This window comes from Protopterus annectens, chromosome 8.part0 (genome assembly GCF_019279795.1).
Source record: "Protopterus annectens isolate FY-2018-M chromosome 8.part0, PAN1.0, whole genome shotgun sequence".
NCBI classification, from domain to species: domain Eukaryota; kingdom Metazoa; phylum Chordata; order Ceratodontiformes; family Protopteridae; genus Protopterus; species Protopterus annectens.
In genome coordinates this window covers 666,574,854-666,596,881 of record NC_056741.1, presented here as the reverse complement: position 1 = coordinate 666,596,881, position 22,028 = coordinate 666,574,854, and the positions used below count along the sequence as shown (strand labels likewise).

The 22,028-nt window shown below is 37.6% G+C and overlaps 1 protein-coding gene across 2 annotated transcripts in view; it reads right to left on the bottom strand.

Annotated features, from left to right (window-relative positions):
- LOC122808039 (immunoglobulin kappa light chain-like) overlaps positions 1–22,028 on the bottom strand; it is a 134,774-nt gene that overhangs the window by 87,152 nt on the left and 25,594 nt on the right. For both annotated transcript variants that reach the window (XM_044079026.1, XM_044079027.1), the window contains exon 4: positions 19,514–19,633. In XM_044079026.1, the coding sequence (XP_043934961.1) occupies positions 19,514–19,633 (120 nt within the window). The remainder of the gene's footprint in view (positions 1–19,513; positions 19,634–22,028) is intronic.

The following is a 22,028-nucleotide window of genomic DNA, read 5'->3' as shown; positions in this document are numbered from 1 at the left end:
TACACAGAGCTGCACAAACACAGCAAACACTGTGGCATGCTAATTACAGAATAAGCAGCTGAACTGTATGCTAATCAACAAATCCAAGATGGAGGAGCTATTCAAACAAGCTATAAAGCAATTGTGTAGATTCAGTGGTATTTTTCCCTGTGAATTCCAAAACCTATTGTAATACAGCCATGGAAATGAGTCTGCACAGAAAGAATGTTAGTGGCTGCTGTTGCTTTAATTCATGTGTGTGTGCAAGAGGCTGAAGTCTATGCTGCTGCTGCTCATAATAGACCATGGCCAAGAAGGAGAAGAGTTTTCAGACCCTATTTAACTTATCAGAATCTTCATGACATGGAAATTGCAGAGAGGTACAGGGTGGATAGAGATGCACTACAGAAACTCTGCAACCTCTGTCATTCTTGACTCAGACCTAGGGCAAACCAAGCGGAATCCATACCAGTGGTATGTGTAGCATTTAGAATTTTAGCTACATGTACCTTTCAAAGATCAACAGGGGACATGCTGGGGGTGTCACAGACATTAGCAATGAGGATTCTCCATCAGTTCCTGAATGCTATGCTCCAACAGGCCAGTGACCACATATATTTTCCCCATACTCCTGAGGACAGGGCCACAGCTATGCAAGAGTGTTACCCTGTAGCACATTACCCTGAAGTACTGGTTGTCAAAGATTGTACACATATAGAAATTAAGGCACCACCTGGGAAACAGGGAAGGCTCTATATAAATAGAAAGGGCTTCCACTCCATTGACTGCCAAGTCTTGTGTAATGTCAAGGGAATCATCTTGAATGTGTGTGCTGGCAACCCAGGCAGTTACCATGACTCACATATCTGCACACCTCCCAACTGTATTAGATATTCACTAGGGGGGATATCCCACAGGGTCATTCACTTGGGGATGCAGGTTATGCATTGTATCCATGGATGTTGACAGCCATCAGAAATGCACACACACCCACTAAAGAATGTCATAATGAGAAACATGCTCAAACCAGAAATATCATAAAGCATGTCTTTTAGCTGCTGAAGTTGCAGGTTTCCGTGCCTAGATACATCTGGTGGAGCCATGCAGTACAATCCACATACATGTACTGAAAAATTCACCATCTGTGTCATGCTACACAACATTATCCTAAGAAAGCAGCTTCAGCAGGATCAGCAAAGGGAAAGGGCACACATCCCACCAGCAATGGCAAGGTCACCACAGCCACAAGTAGGTGAGGAGTCAGAAGGGAACAAGCAGCTGATGTGGGTGTAGGCAGATGTAGATGTGCTCAATATATCCTCACTTTGGCTAAGAGGCAATGCATAGCACACTCACTCACCACCTAAGGGGTTTTCATCCTACAAACATACATGTAGTAACATTTATGCCCAGCAATGCTCACAGCCTTTACCTACCCATGTAATGGCTGTGTACTGCTAGCATGAGACAGAAACAGCCCTGAACTAAAACTGTTACAACTGGTTCTACATGGGAAGTATTGAACCTGGAGCGTATTGTGTAATAGTGAAAATGAATGGCATATCCTTGGATGTTGTTACTTTGTAATGTAAACAAGTCAAAGGTGGGTGATTTGTACAGAAATGACTTTAACATGTGACAGCAGAGATTAGTGTGACTATATGTGTCCTCTATCAAGTAGTAGATCTCGGGCATCAAAGATTCACACATTCATACCTATCAAAAGTACTCATGGTCACCAAATGTCCTCAGTTTAGCACCATACTTTTGTACTGGAAAATCATTAAAGAGGGAAGTTAGAAAGTAATGAGACACATTTCAGTTAGACTTCACAACCCTCAGAAGATAATTTAACACACTGATTCAAAAACTGTTTGATTCTATTAACTGTCTAACTTTCTAAGACCAAAATATGTCAAAAGTACAATTAACAAAACAGTCACAAACACAGATATACTAAGCACTATGTCAGCTGTGTACCCTGAGCATCAGACACAAATGTTATGTACCCCTGAATCCAAAATACAAAAAACAAAGATATGTCACAGTTATCATCACTTGCACAGGGTGGAGTGTGTGTGTGTGTGTGTGTGTGTGTGTGTGTGTGTGTGTGTGTGTGTGTGTGTGTGTGTGTGTGTGCGCATTAGTATGTGCGGAAGGCAGGAAGTCTAGGCTGACACAAAAGGTTGGTGATGTGTGTGAGTAAGAAAGAAGCAGACAGACATTTGGATAAAGTAACAAATGGACAATGAGACAAGATGAGCTTTAAGCTTCACGGCTGAACCATGTAACTGTTGTTTGTGTGTCTGTATGGGTCCTCTAGGTGAAATTGGTGTGTGAATGTCTGCAGGAACACAGCCAAGCTCTGTGATAGCTCTATATCTTGTTATGTTGGACGGGTGTGATCCATGCATGGTAGAGGTGGAAGTTCATCACTGTCTTACCTAACCACGAGAACTGACTCTGCCAGGAGTTTCACCGGCATGTCCACACCCATGCTCAGATGCACTGCTGCTATCTGAACATGACCAATGTCTGCTGGATGAGCTCCCCCTCACAAGGATGCCCATAGCCATGACCCCATGGTCTGCCACATTTGGGTGTAGACACTTCAACCACTGATGGAGCAGTGGAAATAGTACCACTATTGGGGCATGATCGGGCATGGCCATGTTGGGTAACAGCAGATGATGTGGCTGGCCTATGCCCATGAGTATGCCATCCCCCTCCCAGCAGTCATTCCATCACAGACATCACCCATTCCAATGTGTCATTCATCCCATCCATTGAATCGGCAACATAGTGGAGGCAGTCATGCATGTCAGCCTGTGCCACATCTACAACCCTAAGCATTTCTCTGGAGGACCTATAGGAATGTGCCTGCACCTCCATGATGTCCCTAAACATACATCCAGTGGCACGGGAAGGCACACCTGGATCAGATGGAGGATGGACAGCAGGCCTCCTCTGAGCACTCCTAACAACCCTTCTGCATGGCACCTCATCCACACTTTGGTTACAGCCAGGGTCAACAGGCACTGGAGCCACAGTAACCACACTTCCATGATTGAGTGTCTCACCTTTCACCTGTCCAATATCTGAGGACTCACTGGAATGTGTTGGCATAGGCTTACTGGCTGTGTCCAATGGAATTACAGGGATGGCTGAATGCCAACCTCAGTGTCAGATTCAACATCTGACCCCCTGACTATGCACCTGTTTGTCCACCATCATCATCAGAGTCTGCTGATACTCTGACATCAGGTGGTAAAAGTCCTACACTTCTACTGTCAGGATCACCTGTGATAATAAGAAACAAACACAGGAAAGAAATTAATACCTAAACTACTATAGTGAAAAGTATGCTAACAAACTAACAGTGGTGCCACTACTACAGACAGAGCAGCAATACACACAACAGTACTGACACCCACATCACAAGTATGGATAAAATAAATATTTCTTTGAACTGCTCATCACTACTGACAAAAAAATATCTGACTTAATGTGTGCAGACGATGCTATGCTTCCCATGGATGATGGACTTGGAAGAAGTTAAGCAAAAGGTAAGGACAACATCATCACAATTAACAGTAACACAGGGGGTTAAAAGTTTTTGCCCTTTATATGTCCATTAACGATAATTTCAACACAAACTTGGATGACAAATCCACCCTAAGCCCATGTGTAATCAATCATAATGTGTTGTTAACTGTATCAATCTAAAACTATCTACCTTGAACAAATGTAATGTTAAACAGAACTTGCATATTGCTGTTAATATTTTACTATACAAGAAGTATTTAACAATTGATATACATAAACTTACCTGGACACTCCTCTTGGGACATACATGTTCTGCCTGAAACAGTAGCACCAGCATCAATGACATGCTGATTTGCACTTTCCAGGGAGCTGTCTGGATCCCTGACAAAGGACAGGAACTCTTTATTTGCTGTTAGAGGTGGATCTGAAGCAGGGCCCCTGGTAACCATTCATTCACCGGCCACTGCAGCTGCTCTCTTATGTGCAGATGTAATCATCTCAGTGGCCCTATGGTGTACCTGATCGTATGTCAAGTTAAGGCTGCATTCACATCAGCAGCAAATTTGCCTGACATATCTCCATGTCCCCTCTTAAGCAGAAAGGCACCGTGTCACCTAAAAGCTTCCACAATTATCTAATTTTCACAATCACTGAAGAGGGTTTTTTGGGGATCAGGACACCTGGTTGCCATAGATCTAGTTGACCTAAAACACAACAGAAGGATAATACACATAAGTACCACATAACTAAAAGTCATGTTTCCAGATAACACATAAAAGGTACCATTTCACTATTACCCACTGGAGAAACATAAAACAACTAAGATATTAAAATATAAAAAAATGAATTGTGTGATTCTAACATATTACAATCTCACACAAAGTAAGGTTGTATCCAAAACAAGGAATAAAAATAGCAAAATATCTTGTTTGTGCCAAAATAGAAATGCAGCTTTGCTCCCTCACCACCAAAAGAGCAGGCAAATGACACATTTTGCTAACAAACCGTCAGTGACATGCTAAAAGTGCTATCAAATACACTGTCCCTAAAATATGTGTAGAGATTCAAAGGGTCTATATCACTTCAGCGAACCATCACTTCAACAAATGGCATTTCATCTGAAATACTATTCATCAAATTCCCCTGATATAGAGGGCTGCGTCCCACACCCCGGACTAATTATATATACCAACTCTAAGACTGCACTGCAGTAGTGAAAGGGGGAATTTCCTGATCCTCACTGCATCACGATCTCAGTATGAACAGGTCGACAAACAGCATATTCAAAGTAATTGCACTGAAAATGCCATTTGATTCCATTTATAGCTATTGCCAGTCATGTCTCCCTGTGGCCAGCACTCCCCTAGAGGTGAGTATGGTCCATCCTAGAAGTCTAACACCCTGAGTCATTGACAATACAGAACATTTACATTTCACAAAAATTAACAATAGAAGAGTATACAGAGAAAAAACTGTGTTAACATTAGCACTTGTGATGACAGTTAATAATGCTGTGCACCTGAGAAAGAGAAATGAATCCAGAGCTTATCTAAACAATTCTATCTTGGTTTGTGATTTACTGTGGAGTTGACTGGTAACAGAAGTTTTATTTGAGTTTTATTTGAATTTATATTTTATTTTTTACCACTGATTTTCACTGTTTGTAGAAAGGAAGGGGTAGCTTGCAGACAAGAATACTTAATTTGATTTATATTTAGTTGTTTTACCTTTACTTTTCACTGCTGGTTGCTAGAAAGGACAGGTTTTAGACTTGCAAGCTCTAGCCATCCCCAGGGCTTGTTCAGCTATAAAATCACACAGACTACAGACAGGACAATCCAGAGCTTATCTAAAGAATCTTATGTTGATTTGTGATTTATTGATCTTTACCATTAAAAAGAAGTGCCACTGCAGGCGATAGTGAGTAAAAGCTACTGCATATGGTGTAAAGGAATTACAGTTTTTGTCTGACTTTCAGAACTTGTACAATCAGAACAAGAATCTTACTTTACTTTAGTATTTGGTTGTATATTGCTTGAGTGCTTTTTCTCATAGATGTTGATTTAAGTTCTCTTTGAATTCTGTAGTTACTGATTTTGATTATTCTTTTGTTTTATATTTTTTATTTGTTTCAAGGTGAATATGGATTCCTTAAATGAGAATGCCATTAATGATGGTATACAACACAAATATCTTGTACAGTGTAATAAATGATATGCTTATTTAAAGGTAGCATCTGATAACACTAGTGATCTGTGTTCCTCATGTCAAAAATTGAATGATTTGATTACCACTATTAGAAGTAAATCTAGACTTACTGATGATGATTGTTATTTTGTAACTGGTGTGGCTTGGAGAAGTGTTATGTATACCAATGAATGGATGGTGAAATAAATAATGTTAGGAAGAGAGCAAATAGAACACATTTAGGAAATGACGTGTCTATTGTCTGTAAATATCATTCATTCCCTATTAAACAATACCATGCCCCTGACAACTTTGGAATTCTGGATGCAAGTACTCAGCAATCTAAGGATTCAGAGTGATTAGAAAGAACCAAAAAAGAGGAGAAAGGAAGAAGTTCACAACAAACAATGAGGAAGAGAAAGAAACTGATAAATGTCTGTAAAGTAAAGAGAATACATACTAAAAGAATACTGCTTTGTTATGGAACACACAAATTATAGGGATTAATCACATTTTTTCTATCAGAAAGCACTCAATCTACAGAAAAATCATCATTTTTTCCAAAAGAAAAGGTAGAAAAAAGAGGCAAAGGGGAGGTAAAAAGGAAAAAAATCAAAACAACATGGAAGGACTGAAGAACATTACTGTAAGAAAAAGAAGAAAAAGACAGATATTAACTAAATGGCTTAAGCTGTAGATGTAGAAAGCCAGCTGGATGTGAATTATATGCTTGCAAATTTAATATGCAGTGAAAACAGTAGGATTAATAAGACTAATGGTGATGAAGATCATTAGTTTGTAACAATTGATAGAGCAGATATTACTGTATTAGGAGTAGAAGATTCTTCAGATCTGGTCAGAAAAGATATTCTTGTAATTGGAGATTCAGTTATTAGAGGAACTGATGCTTACATTTGCAGAGAAGATAATGAACATTGAATAGTGTTATGCTTGCCAGGAACAAAAATAGAAGATGTGATAAAAACCTTGGAATGCCCTTACTGCAAGGAAGTACAGATCTGTTTTTATTCATGTCAGTACAAATTATCTAATCCGCAAGCACTCTCTGACTGTTAGGAAGGAATTTGCATCCCTCATAGATAGTATAGCTTGTACTAGCTTTAGGACATATTTTTCACAAATCATATATAGAAATGATAGTCAAGTCACTGAATGAAAAGATTTTTTGAGTAAATACCTACATGGAAAAAATATCCTATTTTAAAAAATGGAAATGTGTCGATCACCTAAGCCTAGTTTTGGGCACACGTGTTCAGACAGGATGACATGCACTTTCATGATCAGGGAAAAGATTTTTTGCAGCAGATATTTTGCAATATTTGACAAACATTAGGCAAACTTTTTGCCAGCTCAAAAATGTAACAGTTCACAGATAGCAACATTTGATGCATCTGTGATGGTTGCTAATTCTTTGAGCATTAATGATACATTTTTTATTGGAAAATTTGCTACATTCCCAAAAAATTGATGTTATTTTCTGTGAAACATGAATAAAGAGCATTGACTAGAAACCAGTTCTGTCAGTGTATAAATATTTTTACTGTAACTACAAATCAGGTGGAAGTGTTATGATTGAGATTAAAGATAGTTATGAGGTCTCTGATAATTGCATGTTCAGTTATACCACCAATGCTATAGGCCATGTAACTGTTACAGTAAAAACAACCCCAGAACATATAACAGTTGATAGAGTGTTTATACCACCCAAAGCCAAGTGCTGATGACCTAAAGGAATTCATACATTTCTTGCATGAAACATGGGGGGAGGAATAATATTAGCTGGGGACGTAAATTTACCAGAAACAGACTGGAATAATATTGATTCAACAACATTGCTTCAGACTGTAAAAAAAAAAAAAAACTACCAGAGACAGAACATAGTAGACCTTATTTGTGTTACTAAAGAAATTGCTATTATTTCAAGTCATGTTTTACCACCATTGATGTGCAGTGATCATGGGGTTATAAAGGTTAATTTGATGTTTGATAATTATGCCCAACTGAAATCTAAGCCAATGCACAGATGAGTAATTACAGATTATATGGAAGCAAAACAGTTACTATGTAAAACTAACTGGAGTGAGGTTTCCAGTGAAAAAACTGCAGATGGAATGTGGAAAGTTATGAAAGAGAAATCATTTGAGTGAAAAATATTAAAAAAATGTTTAACATCATGATTTAGGCATACAATGTCAGGGTATATATTTCGATAAGAACAAGATACTTGATTGAAGTGAGACAAAATGTATAATACATAAATGGATTTTTCTTAAGACATATCAGTATATGGAGTATATAGCTGAAAAATGCAAGCATACCTTACCATGGTCAGTAGTCTTCTGTGCAGATAACTCCAAAGTAATATCCTCTTCTGTGTTATCCACATAAACAAGTCTCCTCACCTTCAGGTTCCCTAGCTACACAGTCCCCTTTTTATAGGGTTGATTCAGGGCTGTGAGCACAGTGAAGATGCAAATGAGGTGTGAACTCATTAGAGTTGCTGAATCCCAGTTATTTGGCTCTGTGTATCAAATGTAAACATAGTGCAGACACATCCTTAGTGTTTGTTGCTAATGGATTGCAACTGTAAATGATTACTGTTACGGAGAAGGAAAACACAACAGTAATTCAGGCTGCCCTACCTCTAGTGAGTGTGTCAGCCAGGTTAGACTTACAAAGTGTAGATGTATTTGAATCAAGGTTTTAAATGTAAGTAAGCAGCACACATTTCACAGTTTTTTTTCTGTAACATCCAACCTCCCCTTCATTTGTTGACAGCTGTATATTATTGCCATTTAATATCATCAAACATTTTAAGGACAATGATACAGAATGTCATACAGACAGCATGTCTTGGATTATTGCAGATAAGTCAAGAATGAGCATCAAACACAGAGAAATAAGACAGAGGTGTATTTTTTCAAGCAATAGTCATAAATGGCTGCGTGATCCCTGAGTGAACTACATCTGAAACTAATAAACTACATCTGAAACTAATACTGTTGCATGTTTTGTTAGTACTGTGGATGAGGTTGAAGTTTGTTGTATACAGAATGATTTCAGTTCTCTGCTGCAAAACTGTTTGTGTGGTAAAGATGGATAAGACAACCTTGCTGTGTTTTGAAGGGTCATTGGAGTGAGAGTTCAAATACAGATGTGTGTAAAAATACCTCGTGTCTACCAACAGAAATATTGTAGTTTTTATTTCATAGATTGCTTTTCTTCATTGCAACTAATTTTGCCATTATTTATTTTATTTTTTAATGACAGTGTTTGTGTAGTGCACAGTCTAGCTCAAACAAGGGAAATAGAGAAACACAATGAATATTTAGCTGTGCTTATTGCATTTGCACCATGGTTAGCAATATGCAAACCTGGAATAGTGGCCCACACAGGAAGCAGTCAGAACACCTGCAGACAGGGTGCAGACAGTGTAAAGGTAAAAAAGATACATTGTTGTATTTTTTGTTTTACATTGCTCAACCCTGCTAGCTGATGTTGTGTGGCAGTTAGCAAGCTTTTCCAACACATGCAACCATCAAAGACTTGAAGATATGCTGCAGATGGTCAACTGTTTAAAATGGATGTATTCTATTAAATTTGTTGGGCACTGCACAATCATGCTAAGTGGCATATTGTGGTAGTTAACACACAGAACTTAAGAATGAATAGGGAATTATGCAACTGTGATTTATCTATTCCTGTGGCAGCAGGTGTAATTGTAAGGCTGTAATACAGATCATCCTGGGTTCTAAAACAGGAGATTCCAGACATTTTTACTGTCACTCCATTTCACATTATATTCGATCTCACTTATAACATTTTAAATAGTGGAGATTATATGAATTACATGAATGAGAGATAAAACACCGTTATTGTGTTTTTAGATGTATGACTGAGGGAATACTGTCTACTGTACTTCTGTAAGGATAATTTTGCTATCTGGACTTGGGGATGTCCTTCATACTTTAATAAGACACATGCACAAATTAATCTTTGTACTAGAACTTTGCCAGGTCACAGTCTCACATGTACATGGTAAACACCTTTAACTGTCATCTGTATTTATGAATGATTGCTATGTCTGAGCAGCATTTCTTCTGTGCAAAGATGGAAAATCATCACTGTGGAGGAACATGTTTTGTTCCTTACTCACAAGGTTGAATCCCACATTAAAAAAAAAAAAATTATCAATGAATAAAGCCAAACCAAAATTGTGTCAGGTCATGACATTTATGGCCTCAGTGCATGTCTGCAAAGTTAAATCACCTAACAGCTGCAGTAGCAGACACCCCCTCAAACTAATGTTGATTGTCAGATTAACCTTTCAATTTAAAAAAAATGATTTTCAACCTGCTTGGCACTGCTGCTCTCCACTTAATATCAAGCAAATATGGTTGGCATCATTGCTTGGGTTTGTGCACTACCACTAAATGCAATAACAAGAATTGCCTGGAAATCATTATTTGCCATTGCTGTACTTTTTATATTAGACATGTCTGGCATTACAGGGGAAGGTGCCCAGTTTAGGGTGCAAAGATGGGGTGTTCAGCAGTCCAGAATATTTATTGGACTCCTGGTAAAACAAGACAGCCAAAGGCTTCTGCAGGTGGACTATTCTGGCTTTCAGTACAAGTCTGAAGCCTGGAGTAGTTTAGCTCAGGCTGTATCTAGTGCGACTGGCATCTCATACACTGGAGGCACAATTTCAATGATCTACAAAGGAGCAAGAGGGATACACTCAACCAGTGGTTGACCGAGTTGGAAAACAGTGCCATCTGACAGTTGTGTAAGTATGCTAATAAACATAATTTTTAATACATAGAAAGCTAAATATAGGCAAGACTGTTATGCATAATAATCTGTTATTTTCTTTTCACAGCTAATGCCAGAATTAAGTTGAATAGGCAGGCTTATGCTGATCATCTGGAGAGACTGAGTAAAGCAAGTGGTATGTATACAGCACAAGAGAAGTATCATTGCAGCTTTAAAAGTTAATGATAGACTTATTTGTTTTCTATACAGTAGTAGCAAAGTGAGCATTCATAGCCTAACTGAAAAAGCAAGAACGCATGCATATGTCTGTAACACAAACCAAATTTAGGAGTCAAGTGTTGATGTAGTCAGATGTTGTGGGTTCAAATACCATGATAAACTGTACAATACTGCATTTCTTTAATAATATTACATACATTAAACTCTATACAAGAAGCATAAATGCCCTGCTATTAACTGTAATCATTAGACTTGGACCAAGAATATGTGCAATATATGCACATTGCAGGGATTACCTGAGCAATCTTTAGTTATAGTTTGTAGTTGTTAGGACATATACTTAAATATAACAGTTCAGATAAAATAGTTGTATAATTGTGCTAATGCATTGCATGTCACATATGATGGGACAGATTTTATCTCTTTTTTTCCTCTTAACCCAGCCCTTATCTATTTTTTTTTATTTTCTATTATGTGTCACCAAAATGTCTCCATGTCATCCATTTGTAACAAATCACTAAATGCTTCACAGCATAGCGAGGTAGGCCAGCCCCAGTGGGTCAACCTGCCCCCACTCCACAGCACATCTGAGACCCAACCTGACAGTACTGCCTCTGCTGTTCCTGTACTACCTGCTTGCTCAGGTAGCACTACCCCGGCAGCTGGAGAACTGGTGGAGGTGGGGACTTCAGCATGTGCCAGGAGATGCTAGGGCTGGGTTGTGCACAACACCATTGGTGTATGTTTACACTGGATGGAGAGGCTGCTCTCCATCATGCTTTGTAGGAGGAGAAGACATAAAGCACTCCAGCACCTAGTGCAGTAAGAAGACAGTGATGACAGCCCTGTGGGTGAGGACTAGATTCTCACTGTCTCCATGTTTGATGGGCATGAGCTTGTGCTGCCCCCTCCCTCACCCCAATCATGGTGTCCCCCAACCCTTTGTGTCCCTTACCATCTCTGTGTCTTGTCTTGTTTGACCTTTTTGTTTGCATTTGCTTCCTCTCCTACTCAACTTACCTGACCCAGAATAACCAATGTCCCTTAACCCAGCATTCCTCTATTACTAAAGTAAAAACATGGGCAACTGTATTACAGAAAAAAAAAAAAAAAAAAAAAACATCCCATACATAGTTCTCCATTTCGCACATGTCTTCTTGACACACTCAATTCAGTCCATCTGGCTGTACAATATGACTGAGTTGTTGTCACCCTTCTTTGTGGAGGTGACAGTCCAAATTCAGCTAATATTCTGTATATATTTTTAGTTTACACTGTTAAAAAACTGGATAACTATGGTTCTTTTCTACCTCTCTTCTGCACAATCCTGTATTGCTTTCCCTTTGTTCTTCCCCTCGCTTGGTCCCCGTTTCACCACTTTAATATCTACCCCATTTTAATGCCTGCAATCTGGTCAAAAAATAGAATCACATGCAATACACAAGTACCAAAAAAAGATATGCATTCCTTCATTTTTTGGGCTCTGTGTTTGTGTAGAGTTTGGCATCATGCACCAAATCCAAGCGACAGTGAACGGCTCTGCATTGGTGCGGTTACCTTTGTGCAATTCCACTTAAATATGGTGCACTAAGGTAACACACAATAACACACAGTGAAGGTTTATTTATAAAGATGTATTTATTTACCTCTTTAAAAATATTTATCTTATTGCATCCTTACTACTTATTGAAAAGTATTACATACAGCTGGATTCAAACCCATATCAACTGGGCTCAAAAAGAAATGTGTCCATGCATTTACACCTGCTGCCATAGAGTCAGCTAAATATTAGGTATGTTTCATGCACTCAGTACTAACTCTCATCATTTTAGCAATGAGCTTCACATTTGTGCATTGCTTAACTATGTGCAAACAGGGAAAATAGTGGCAATGTGTATCTCACATGTTCAAATACTTTGCCAACCATTGTGAAAACCCATTGCTCGCTTTTGTGCTATGCAAAGTAAATTATATCATATATTACTTTTGCTTGCTGTCCATTTAGTCTTCATGCCATGAACCTACATGTGGAAAAATAAAACATGAAGGTCCTAGGTATGAAAATGTCACCTATTTACAATGCAGCCATGTCTTGCCTCCTATGCACTGCCTCCCTGATCTCTAAGTACTTGTTCGCAAATATATGACCTACACTACATAAATTAATAAATGTTGTGTTACATACCATGCACATTTTCAGAATGACAATATACATTAAGATTTTCAAATACTTGTAGTAATGTGCACACCTCTTTGCATATAGTTTGTCTCTTAAAGTATACCCACACATTGGAACACAACCACCACATACTACAAATTGCACACTCATCAGTCTGGTAACATGCAGAACATGAAATAGATTCCATACAGTAAAGGGCCAAGAACAGATCCCTGGGGTACACCAATGGTGAGATGTCTACTGGTAGAGGTTGATTCATCAACCTTTACAGTATGTGTTCTGTCTGTGAGCAGATTGGTTAACTGTCTAGTTATATAAGGGGTAATTCCTAACTGGGAGAATTTCTCAATGATACCTGAGTGGGGGATTCTGTCAAAAACATAGGCCAGATCAAGATAGGGAGTATGCACTATCACATAAAATCAATGGGTTGTGACAACATCACAGATCACCTATAGTGTGACTCAGCACATACACCTTCCTGATATGGTTGAATACACACTTCTCACGGACTATGTTCCCATAGAAGGATGTACATCAACATGGATCCATTTGAGTTGGGGGGGGCAGCATCAGATGCATTCACGTATAGACACATCCTGACTCTTTACATCTGTGAGGTAGACTAACATATCATCATGGACCTTTTCTAAATGGACAATGGTAATATCCCGGCTGTGTGCAACAGACCTGCGGTTAGTTATTAATGATACATCCATGTCTGTTACATCTGTTAGATGTCCTCAAAGAAGTCATTGAGGACATGCATGATGACAACACTATCATCCTGTGGAACTTGACCAGGTCAAGGCATTATGCACAGATCCACACTGAGGTATTCACTCAACAATGTCAGATGTGGCCATAAATACCTATATCACCAAGTGAGTAGACCAATGGATCACATACATGGTATCTAAAGATGTTGAAATGTGTGAAATGGCTTACATCTTGGGTCGGTGATCAGGTCCCTACATCAGGGTTGTCTACTTGTCCCTTTCCTATCAATTATTTAAGTCACAGATATCATGAATGACAAACACATCCTGTGTCCAAACAGCTATAAGGAAGACAACAGATTGTGGGCAATCATTGCCTCTAACTGTGATATTACTATCAAGATACACCAAAGATTGCTGCCACAGACATGACAACACATGTGATGAAACAAAAACATGGGGGGGGAATTTTTTATGTTATGAAAACAAACACACAACCCATGGATAATGTAGACATGACACCCTATAAGCAGACCAATTGGTAAGTGACCTATGTCCTTGAGTAGAAAGTATGTGGAACATCCACCAGCATGTAGCCACAGTGCTGACTACTCCCTTGTATGTAACACAACCACTGAGTATGTGAAGGGCATCCACATCAAAGGCCATAATACCTCCATAGTTCACAACCTTCATCACAACAATATCTGAGTACAATGCACCCTTCTTCATGTACCTCCCTACACATCTTCCAGTATGTGTAACTGAAGTGTACCACCTTTGCCACAGTGAGCACATCTTATTGGCCACACAAAAGCATTCTTTTTGTTGCATAAACATTACTGTCTGATAGTGTGGAACACCCATCATGGGTATTACACCAAATCCATGTGTGATAGCTATTCCAGTGATGCACACAGCACATAGATAGCTGTTTTACAACATTGATGGTATGTGTTACATCCATGATCATCTTGACTGTGCCATATATAGCTGCCACACACACACACACACACACACACACACACACACACACACGAGCCAACCAGCCTGTATTGATCCTAATGTCACATTCAGGTATAGCAGTGTCCCTCCTAACATCTCCAGAAGATGTTAGAGTGTCTGGACAATATGCTTGATTATCCTCATAGATTCCTGGCATGTCATAATGGTTGTACAAGTATGTTCATGCAGAACCAGCTATGATCACTCAGAATCACATATGTTGTGTCAGAGACATGGGATTACTGGTGGTATTATTCTGATATTGTCCATGATTGTGCATGCTTCTTTTACTGTCACTCATGATGCTATAATGTGTCCCCTTGCTGAAGACCTCTGCTGACATTACGCTCATATTCAGGCAAATCAGTTTGCACAGCTTCACAATCTGCACCCAGCACTGATTGTATAGATTGTATATATGTCCTCTCCATTGTTCATGTCAGGATACATATCTCACAAAGACATTGTATTGTTATGTCACCTTGTGTGAAAGCCACATAGTATACATTTTCACTGTGCAGTCCATACTGTATCATGTTGATATGTGATTAGTGTTTCTCCTACAACTGTCTGCCATTAACATGCCCTCATCTGCTGTACATTATGAGGTTTCACCTATCCTCTTTCCCTGTGTTTATTCCTACAATTCATCTGTGTGCCTCTATTCAATATACACACTTCCCCTGACTGTTTATTTTAAATGGCAGTCCATGTACCCTTACAGATCATTTGCACAACCTTTGTACAGAATGCCTGGAATGGGAGTTCACAATAATCTGCACTGTATACACTGCCCTGTACTGTGTTCGGACCATATACATCACTATATGTTAAACACTGATAATCACTGTGCATTCTCCACAATCCCCCTAACCCAGTTTGCTCTGTTGTAAACATGTTCACCATCTGTGTTGCTTTATACATGGAACCATGCTTATTTACATTTAAATGCGGTGGGTGACACGGATATGTAATTAACGCTGCTACTCACCGTGCAAAGATGTAAACTCCCCATTGGTAGTTTATATCATGAAATGTTTTATATGAATACTAATTAAATCAAAAAATGTTTTATTTACTCTTGCTTCTTTTTTCCTTTTAGTATTCTTGTGAAAGTTAAAGAAATGTATGTTTTACAGTCCACCCACAAATTTAACAAATTCAACAAAAGTCCAATGTTTTCTCAGCCACTTTTATTTCTAAAGTCATATTTCACAAATATGATTCATTCTTTATAATTTCACATTTATTCTGTAATTTCAGTGTTGCTAATGTTTTTTCCTGATCATTCACATCTCCCAGCAATAGGCTCTGGTTCAGTTCTAAGGTACACTTGATTCATCTATTCAATTTCTATCACTTTTTTCTGTATCTCAAACATTTTCCTTTAGAACATTGCAAAATGTTTCACTGGCAAAGTCTCTCTGTGAGTTTTATTGTCAGAAGAATGAGAAGCTGGATCTGCCTTCTAGCTTGCTTTTTGTTGCGTAAACATTTTTATATTTCCTTCTTAGCCTGTTCCTCATCAAAAAATGTCTTTGATCCTCCAGGAAAAACAAACTGAAGGCAGTTGAATACAGCAGCTTGAATCTCATACCTGTATTTGACATTCCCTGATTACTGGGATAAATTTGCCTCTCATTTGCCTGGTGTACAGTGGATAATAATTTTCCACAAAAATTCTGCTTTCTACATATTTTAATACTTTTCCCTTCTTCCACAGCTTTGTCTGGATTAATTTGTTATGCTGGTATGATTGCATTTTTACTAATATAGGTCTTCTCTGCTTTCTCATTGCCAGGTTTGGAGCATAAACTTGATGTGTCCATTCAATTAGCAAACCCTGCTGTGGAAAACATCTACAGTTGCTTATTTGTGCTTTCATATTCTTAATGCAGTGTATTCCTTCCAGTTTCTCTGGTACAGCAGAACATCTCAGGTGGTCTCTGTGCATTCTGTCTTCTAAGTCTACTAGTTTTTGAAACAGCTATTCTTGTGGAGACTCATACTGACGTCAAAAGGAACTGAAGCCTGCAATACACTTGCCATTCATAGAAACAATCCAATATGAACAAATAAAACGGCCAGGTTATGTCCAAAAAGATTTATTTTAAAACCAAATAAGAGCAGCTCAAATAACAGCACAGTTACAAACCACAAAGCTTTCGGATTACTTCTTCCTCAGTGCGATAGAAAGCAATTAAACACATCATTATTTAATTAAAAATAGTGACTACATAATAAATGAAGCAGCCAACCGAATAAAAAAGAAAATGATCCAATTAGGCAACATAGTCTATTTTAAAGGGACAGGACATTCTGCAACATAATGAAATTATAATGAAATGATTTCTTCAGACACAACTGTTTGCACTTTAAAATGGGTTTAATAGATACTATATAGAATTTATACCAGGAATACTATCAGCTTGTAATTTAACTATCCAATTGTATTCTTTCAGTTCTAAATCATTATTTTTATCACCCCCTCTCATACTAGTAAATCATATACCTATCACTCTAAATACAAAATTAAGTGTATTATTTGATTCCACAACATGCTTTGCTATTGCATTTGTCAAAGGACATCTTCTAGTGTCTGGTCTATGTTCTATAATACATGATGTTAGGAGTTACAAGCTTATAGTATTCCTGGTATAAATTCTATATAGCATCTATTAAACCTATTTGGAAGTGCAAACAATTGTGTCTGAAGAAATAATTTCATTATAATTTCATTATGTTGCAGAATGTCCTATCCCTTTAAAGTAGACTAAGTTGCCTAAATGGATTATTTTCTTTTTTATTCGGTTAGCTGCTTCATTTATTATGTAGTCACTATTTTAATTACATAATGATGTGTTTAATTGCTTTCTATCACACTGAGGAAGGAGTAATCCAAAAGCTTTGTGGTTTGTAACTGTGCTGTTATTTGAACTGCTCTTATTTGGTTTTAAAATAAATATTTTTGGATGTAACTTGGCCATTGTATTTGTGTATATTGGAGACTCATTCTCAGCCAGCTTTTTCTTCATGTCAACCTCTGATTTTGTTTATTTATTTTTTTTTTTTTTGCAATTTTATCAGTTCATTTGAACAATTATTTAATGCTGGTCTATTTTTGCCCAGTTTTTTTTTTTATTTGAGTAGATGTATACCTTCAGTGTTTCCTTTATTTTAATCACCACTAAGTGCACTTGATTTATTTTTTCTTCCAAATTACTGGAAGCCATCTCTTGACCCAAAGCTAATGCCTCAACTGCTTTTTGTTGAGAAGCTACAGTATGCCACCCAGTCAGTGTTTTCTCTTCACCTTTTCTGATTGATTTCAGATTCTCCAGATTTCATTTTTGCTGGCATCCAGGCAATGTACTTACTAGGCAGAATTTACCAAATGGCACTCCCTTTTCTCAGTTTCTGTTTTCACACTGTTAGATCTAAAATTAAGCTGATGGTAAGTGTACACCTATCTTGGAAGTGCATGACTGGCATTATTTGATTATGGGGGCAAAGCCCTAGAGATTAATTAAAGCCTACCATGTGTAAATACTGTGTTAACCACAGTTAATCTTGGAGTATTGCTATTATACAGTGATATTATTAAAGAAAAAAGTCCTCATTTTTTAAAATAATGTTGTAGTATAAAAGGACGTTAGTGTTGTTTAGCCTGCTTCTGGTAGTTGGGTGTATCCAAAATATGTACTACACATGCTTTATGGCTGCACAGAAGGTTGCTGATCCTGCCTTTTTTATTTTAAGTTTGCTGTTGTATGTTTTGTGATGTACATAGGATATTTCTGTGTAATTTTCTGGCATATCTCTTAGGAATATAGTCATTTTGGGAGGTAATCACAGACCGGCCTTTGGTAAACTGTTGCCCTAGGCAAAAGGGGTCCCCAGCACCTCCCTGCACCACTTGGTGCCCCCATCCTGGTCTACCTATACCATACAGATTACTGGAAAAGCACCCCTGCTAGAGCGGTGCCCTATTCAGCTGCCTAGTTGGCCTATGCGTAAGGCCAGCTATGGGTAAGAGGTTTTATTTATTTATTTATTCCGTTACAGTTTTTGATCAGGCTGTGGGGTATGCCATGGAGCTGCTTGTAGGGTTGCTCATGGGATTGAAATCTTCAGCTTTTTTAATGTATTGCACTTTTGTGCTCTATTTAGTAGTTTACTTTTGAGGGAAAGTTTTTTTCCCTCTTAATTTTTAAATTGCCCAGTAGTGCAGTGGAGAAAGTCAAGTTACCGAACTACTTCCTGTTGGAACTCTTGATTTGAAATGAGCACACTGCTTAGTTTGTCCATTTTAGTATATTAATTTCCTTTTATTGTGTAATTATTATTATACCAGTTATTGAAAATAAAATTGGGCACAGTTTGTGTTACTCCCTAAAGTTACATGATCAAAGTTTTATAAGATATAAGCATTTTTACGTTAAAAAAAAAAAAAAAAAACAAAAGCATAAATTACCGAATGAACATTGCATGATACATTAATTTTACTCTGTCCTGTTCCTGATTACAAAGAAATCAGCATTTTTTGTTATTGTATGGGTGCTATTTTCTTGTTTCTTATTTAATAATACAGTAAATTATTGTTTACTGCTGTCATTACTACTTTCAAAGTGTTTTCATTCTCTGGTGAGTGACCACAGACATATTTGCTAAAAAAGTAGTTCAGTATACCTTGGTAATGTAAACATGCTGTGTAAGGCAAAGTGTCTGTCTGCATTAATAAATGTTCACAAAGACAGCACCAAATGTTGATGAAACATGCATATAGATAACACTGACAAAGTAAAAAAAAAAAAACAGGAAGGTATCAAATTACCTTCATGATCAGAATTTCCCACAAGATTTAAATACATTATTTGCATACCTTTATCACAATGTGACTGAAAACAGATCATGAGAATTGTCATCATAAATAGAAGAAGAGCTATTACTCTGGAACAGAAAGCTGTAAACTGAGATCGGTCATTTCCTTTGGCAGTAGACTCTGAAAGTTAAAATACTCAGGTTATTAATGTAAGCTTCATTATGCCGTATGAAGAAGTAGCTGTTATTAATTATTGTTTGCTTTCTGGTAGGCTTATGAAAGAGATAAATAAAGCAAGTTTATACATTTAGTGTCCCCAAGATATGGTGGGAATTTTAATTAAAAGCAATGTAGTATTATACTGGAAAAATGATTAGTATGAGGCCTGCCTGTCAATCTTTCTCTCTTCTCCTCTCTGTCTATTAATTGTCTGTTACTACAGTGCCATAAGTGAACTTTTCATCTGCAAGTAACCTAAAATATCCACCTGTATAACTGGAAGTACACCTCTGTCCTTACTGTACAACATTACATCCTCCTTTTCCCGATGCAGCTGCAGATATTATGACCCATGTAATGTTTTGCAGTTTGTTCATTATCTTTCTGCATTTACAAAAGGTGGACAAATATAAAAGCATTCAAATGCACAATGATTACCTAACATTCAATAAAGTTTTCATCAAATGTACTTTCTTCTACTGTGACCTGTTAAAACCTGGTTCTGTGAAAAATGCCATATTATGCTGTGTTATAGGAAATACTCCTTATCTCTAGCTGAAAAAAAAACAGTGTTTTATGTTAAAAGTACAGGCTGCATGGAATTTTACCTTGTGTAGAGTCTGTGGGGTTCTCTCCCTTACATTAAATGACTGAGCTTATGATCTCAACAGGTTAATCTATGACAGGTTGACTTATTGGCCTTGATCACACCTGAAAATGGTCTGCAGACCAGTTTATCTCTGAATAACAAATGGAAAATAAATATAAAGTTAATAAATGTAAGAAATTTTTCAAGGAAACATTGAGCAGTGAACTGGCAATGACCAAATGTTCCTTCAGTGATTACATTTGCCTGTTTTTATTACTCATTACTGTTTCTTGCAGTTCCTGCCTAATTCTCTCTCTCTCTTTGTTTCTCTTTGTGTTCACATTTTTTACAATGTTTATTTTCTTACCTCTAGAATGATTTCACCATTGTACCTTCCAATTCCATGTTTGAGCTATATCTTGATGTATACCTTCATATACAACGGTGGTATTTGTTACACCCAGATTTCGAATATTGAACAATTCCTACAGGGCTTTCCATATTATTTTCTTTCTTTAACCATATGTTTACTCATTAAATCATAACCATTTACTTAGCACTTTTTTTTTAAATGGGACTTTCATCAGTAGTTTGCAGTCCACTTATCCATCCATCCGTCCAAAACATCTTTTCGTATTTTTGCACATGAGGTTGGGGTGTCACTTCAACAATGACAGTCTTCTAGTTTGCAATCATTCAATGATAATTACTATCATAATGGCTGACCAGGGAGCAAGATCATGTGTACATAAATATTCACATAACAAAATGTTATTTGTATTTGTTTGTTTGTTTGCTGAGCAGGTTAGTCCTACTAGGCATGTGCCTATGTTTAAAGGAGAGCTGAAGTGATATTTGAACCAATGGGAACACTGCAGAAATTCCCCTACTATTCCATTTCCTGTGCTGAATGGAAGAGAACATCATGATGTTAGAGACTGAAGGCCATGTATGTGGATTTATGGCAGGATAGATGGGGAGTTTGGAGTTTACTGAGAAAATTAAGTCTGGGAAGCTTGCCTGGTTATAGTTACAGCAATTAGTGGATATGTAAAATGATGATGGTCCTTATATCTTGCAGAAACAGCTAATGGAAAAGGTCGTGAGGAAATGAATGGAGATTGGGATGGTGGTGCTTATTATTCTCTACGCGTGCAGAAATGACCAACGGTAAACAAATGGTGACAGTATGCTGAGACACGCATTTCAGCCTCTCCAGGAGCAGACAAGCTGGTAAAAATGGTGGAAGCAGTGACACAAGAAGGACATTTCAGAAGTGGCCAGAGGATTACAAAGTAAGAAAATATGCTGCTTGGCTTAAGGAACATTTTGCATTTCTTAGCTGAAATGCCTCCTCACAGGTTTTCTTTTGGTAGCTGTATTGAAATTGTTCTGGATGATTATTGCTTTACTAGCTAAAATAACACTTTTTATACAAAATGCCTCTTTTTTGATGTGGCTTTAGAAATATCAATGTTGACCATCATATAATCAGCATTTAAAGAGTTGGCCACAGAGGCATCCTTGACTAATAACATATAGTACAGATCAAATTTTCTAATGCTATAACACATTTGCTGAAGTCTGTTTTTGCTGCACTGTTATGATATGATGTTTGATACAATTTAAGAGTGTGATTGTTTTTGACTGGCAACACAATGGTTAATGTGAACTTAAGTATTGTAGATGGCCACATCACTGTTTTTCTAGTATTATAATGCTTATAATTTTGATGTAAACAGTACACGTTTGATCAGTCAGGAGTTA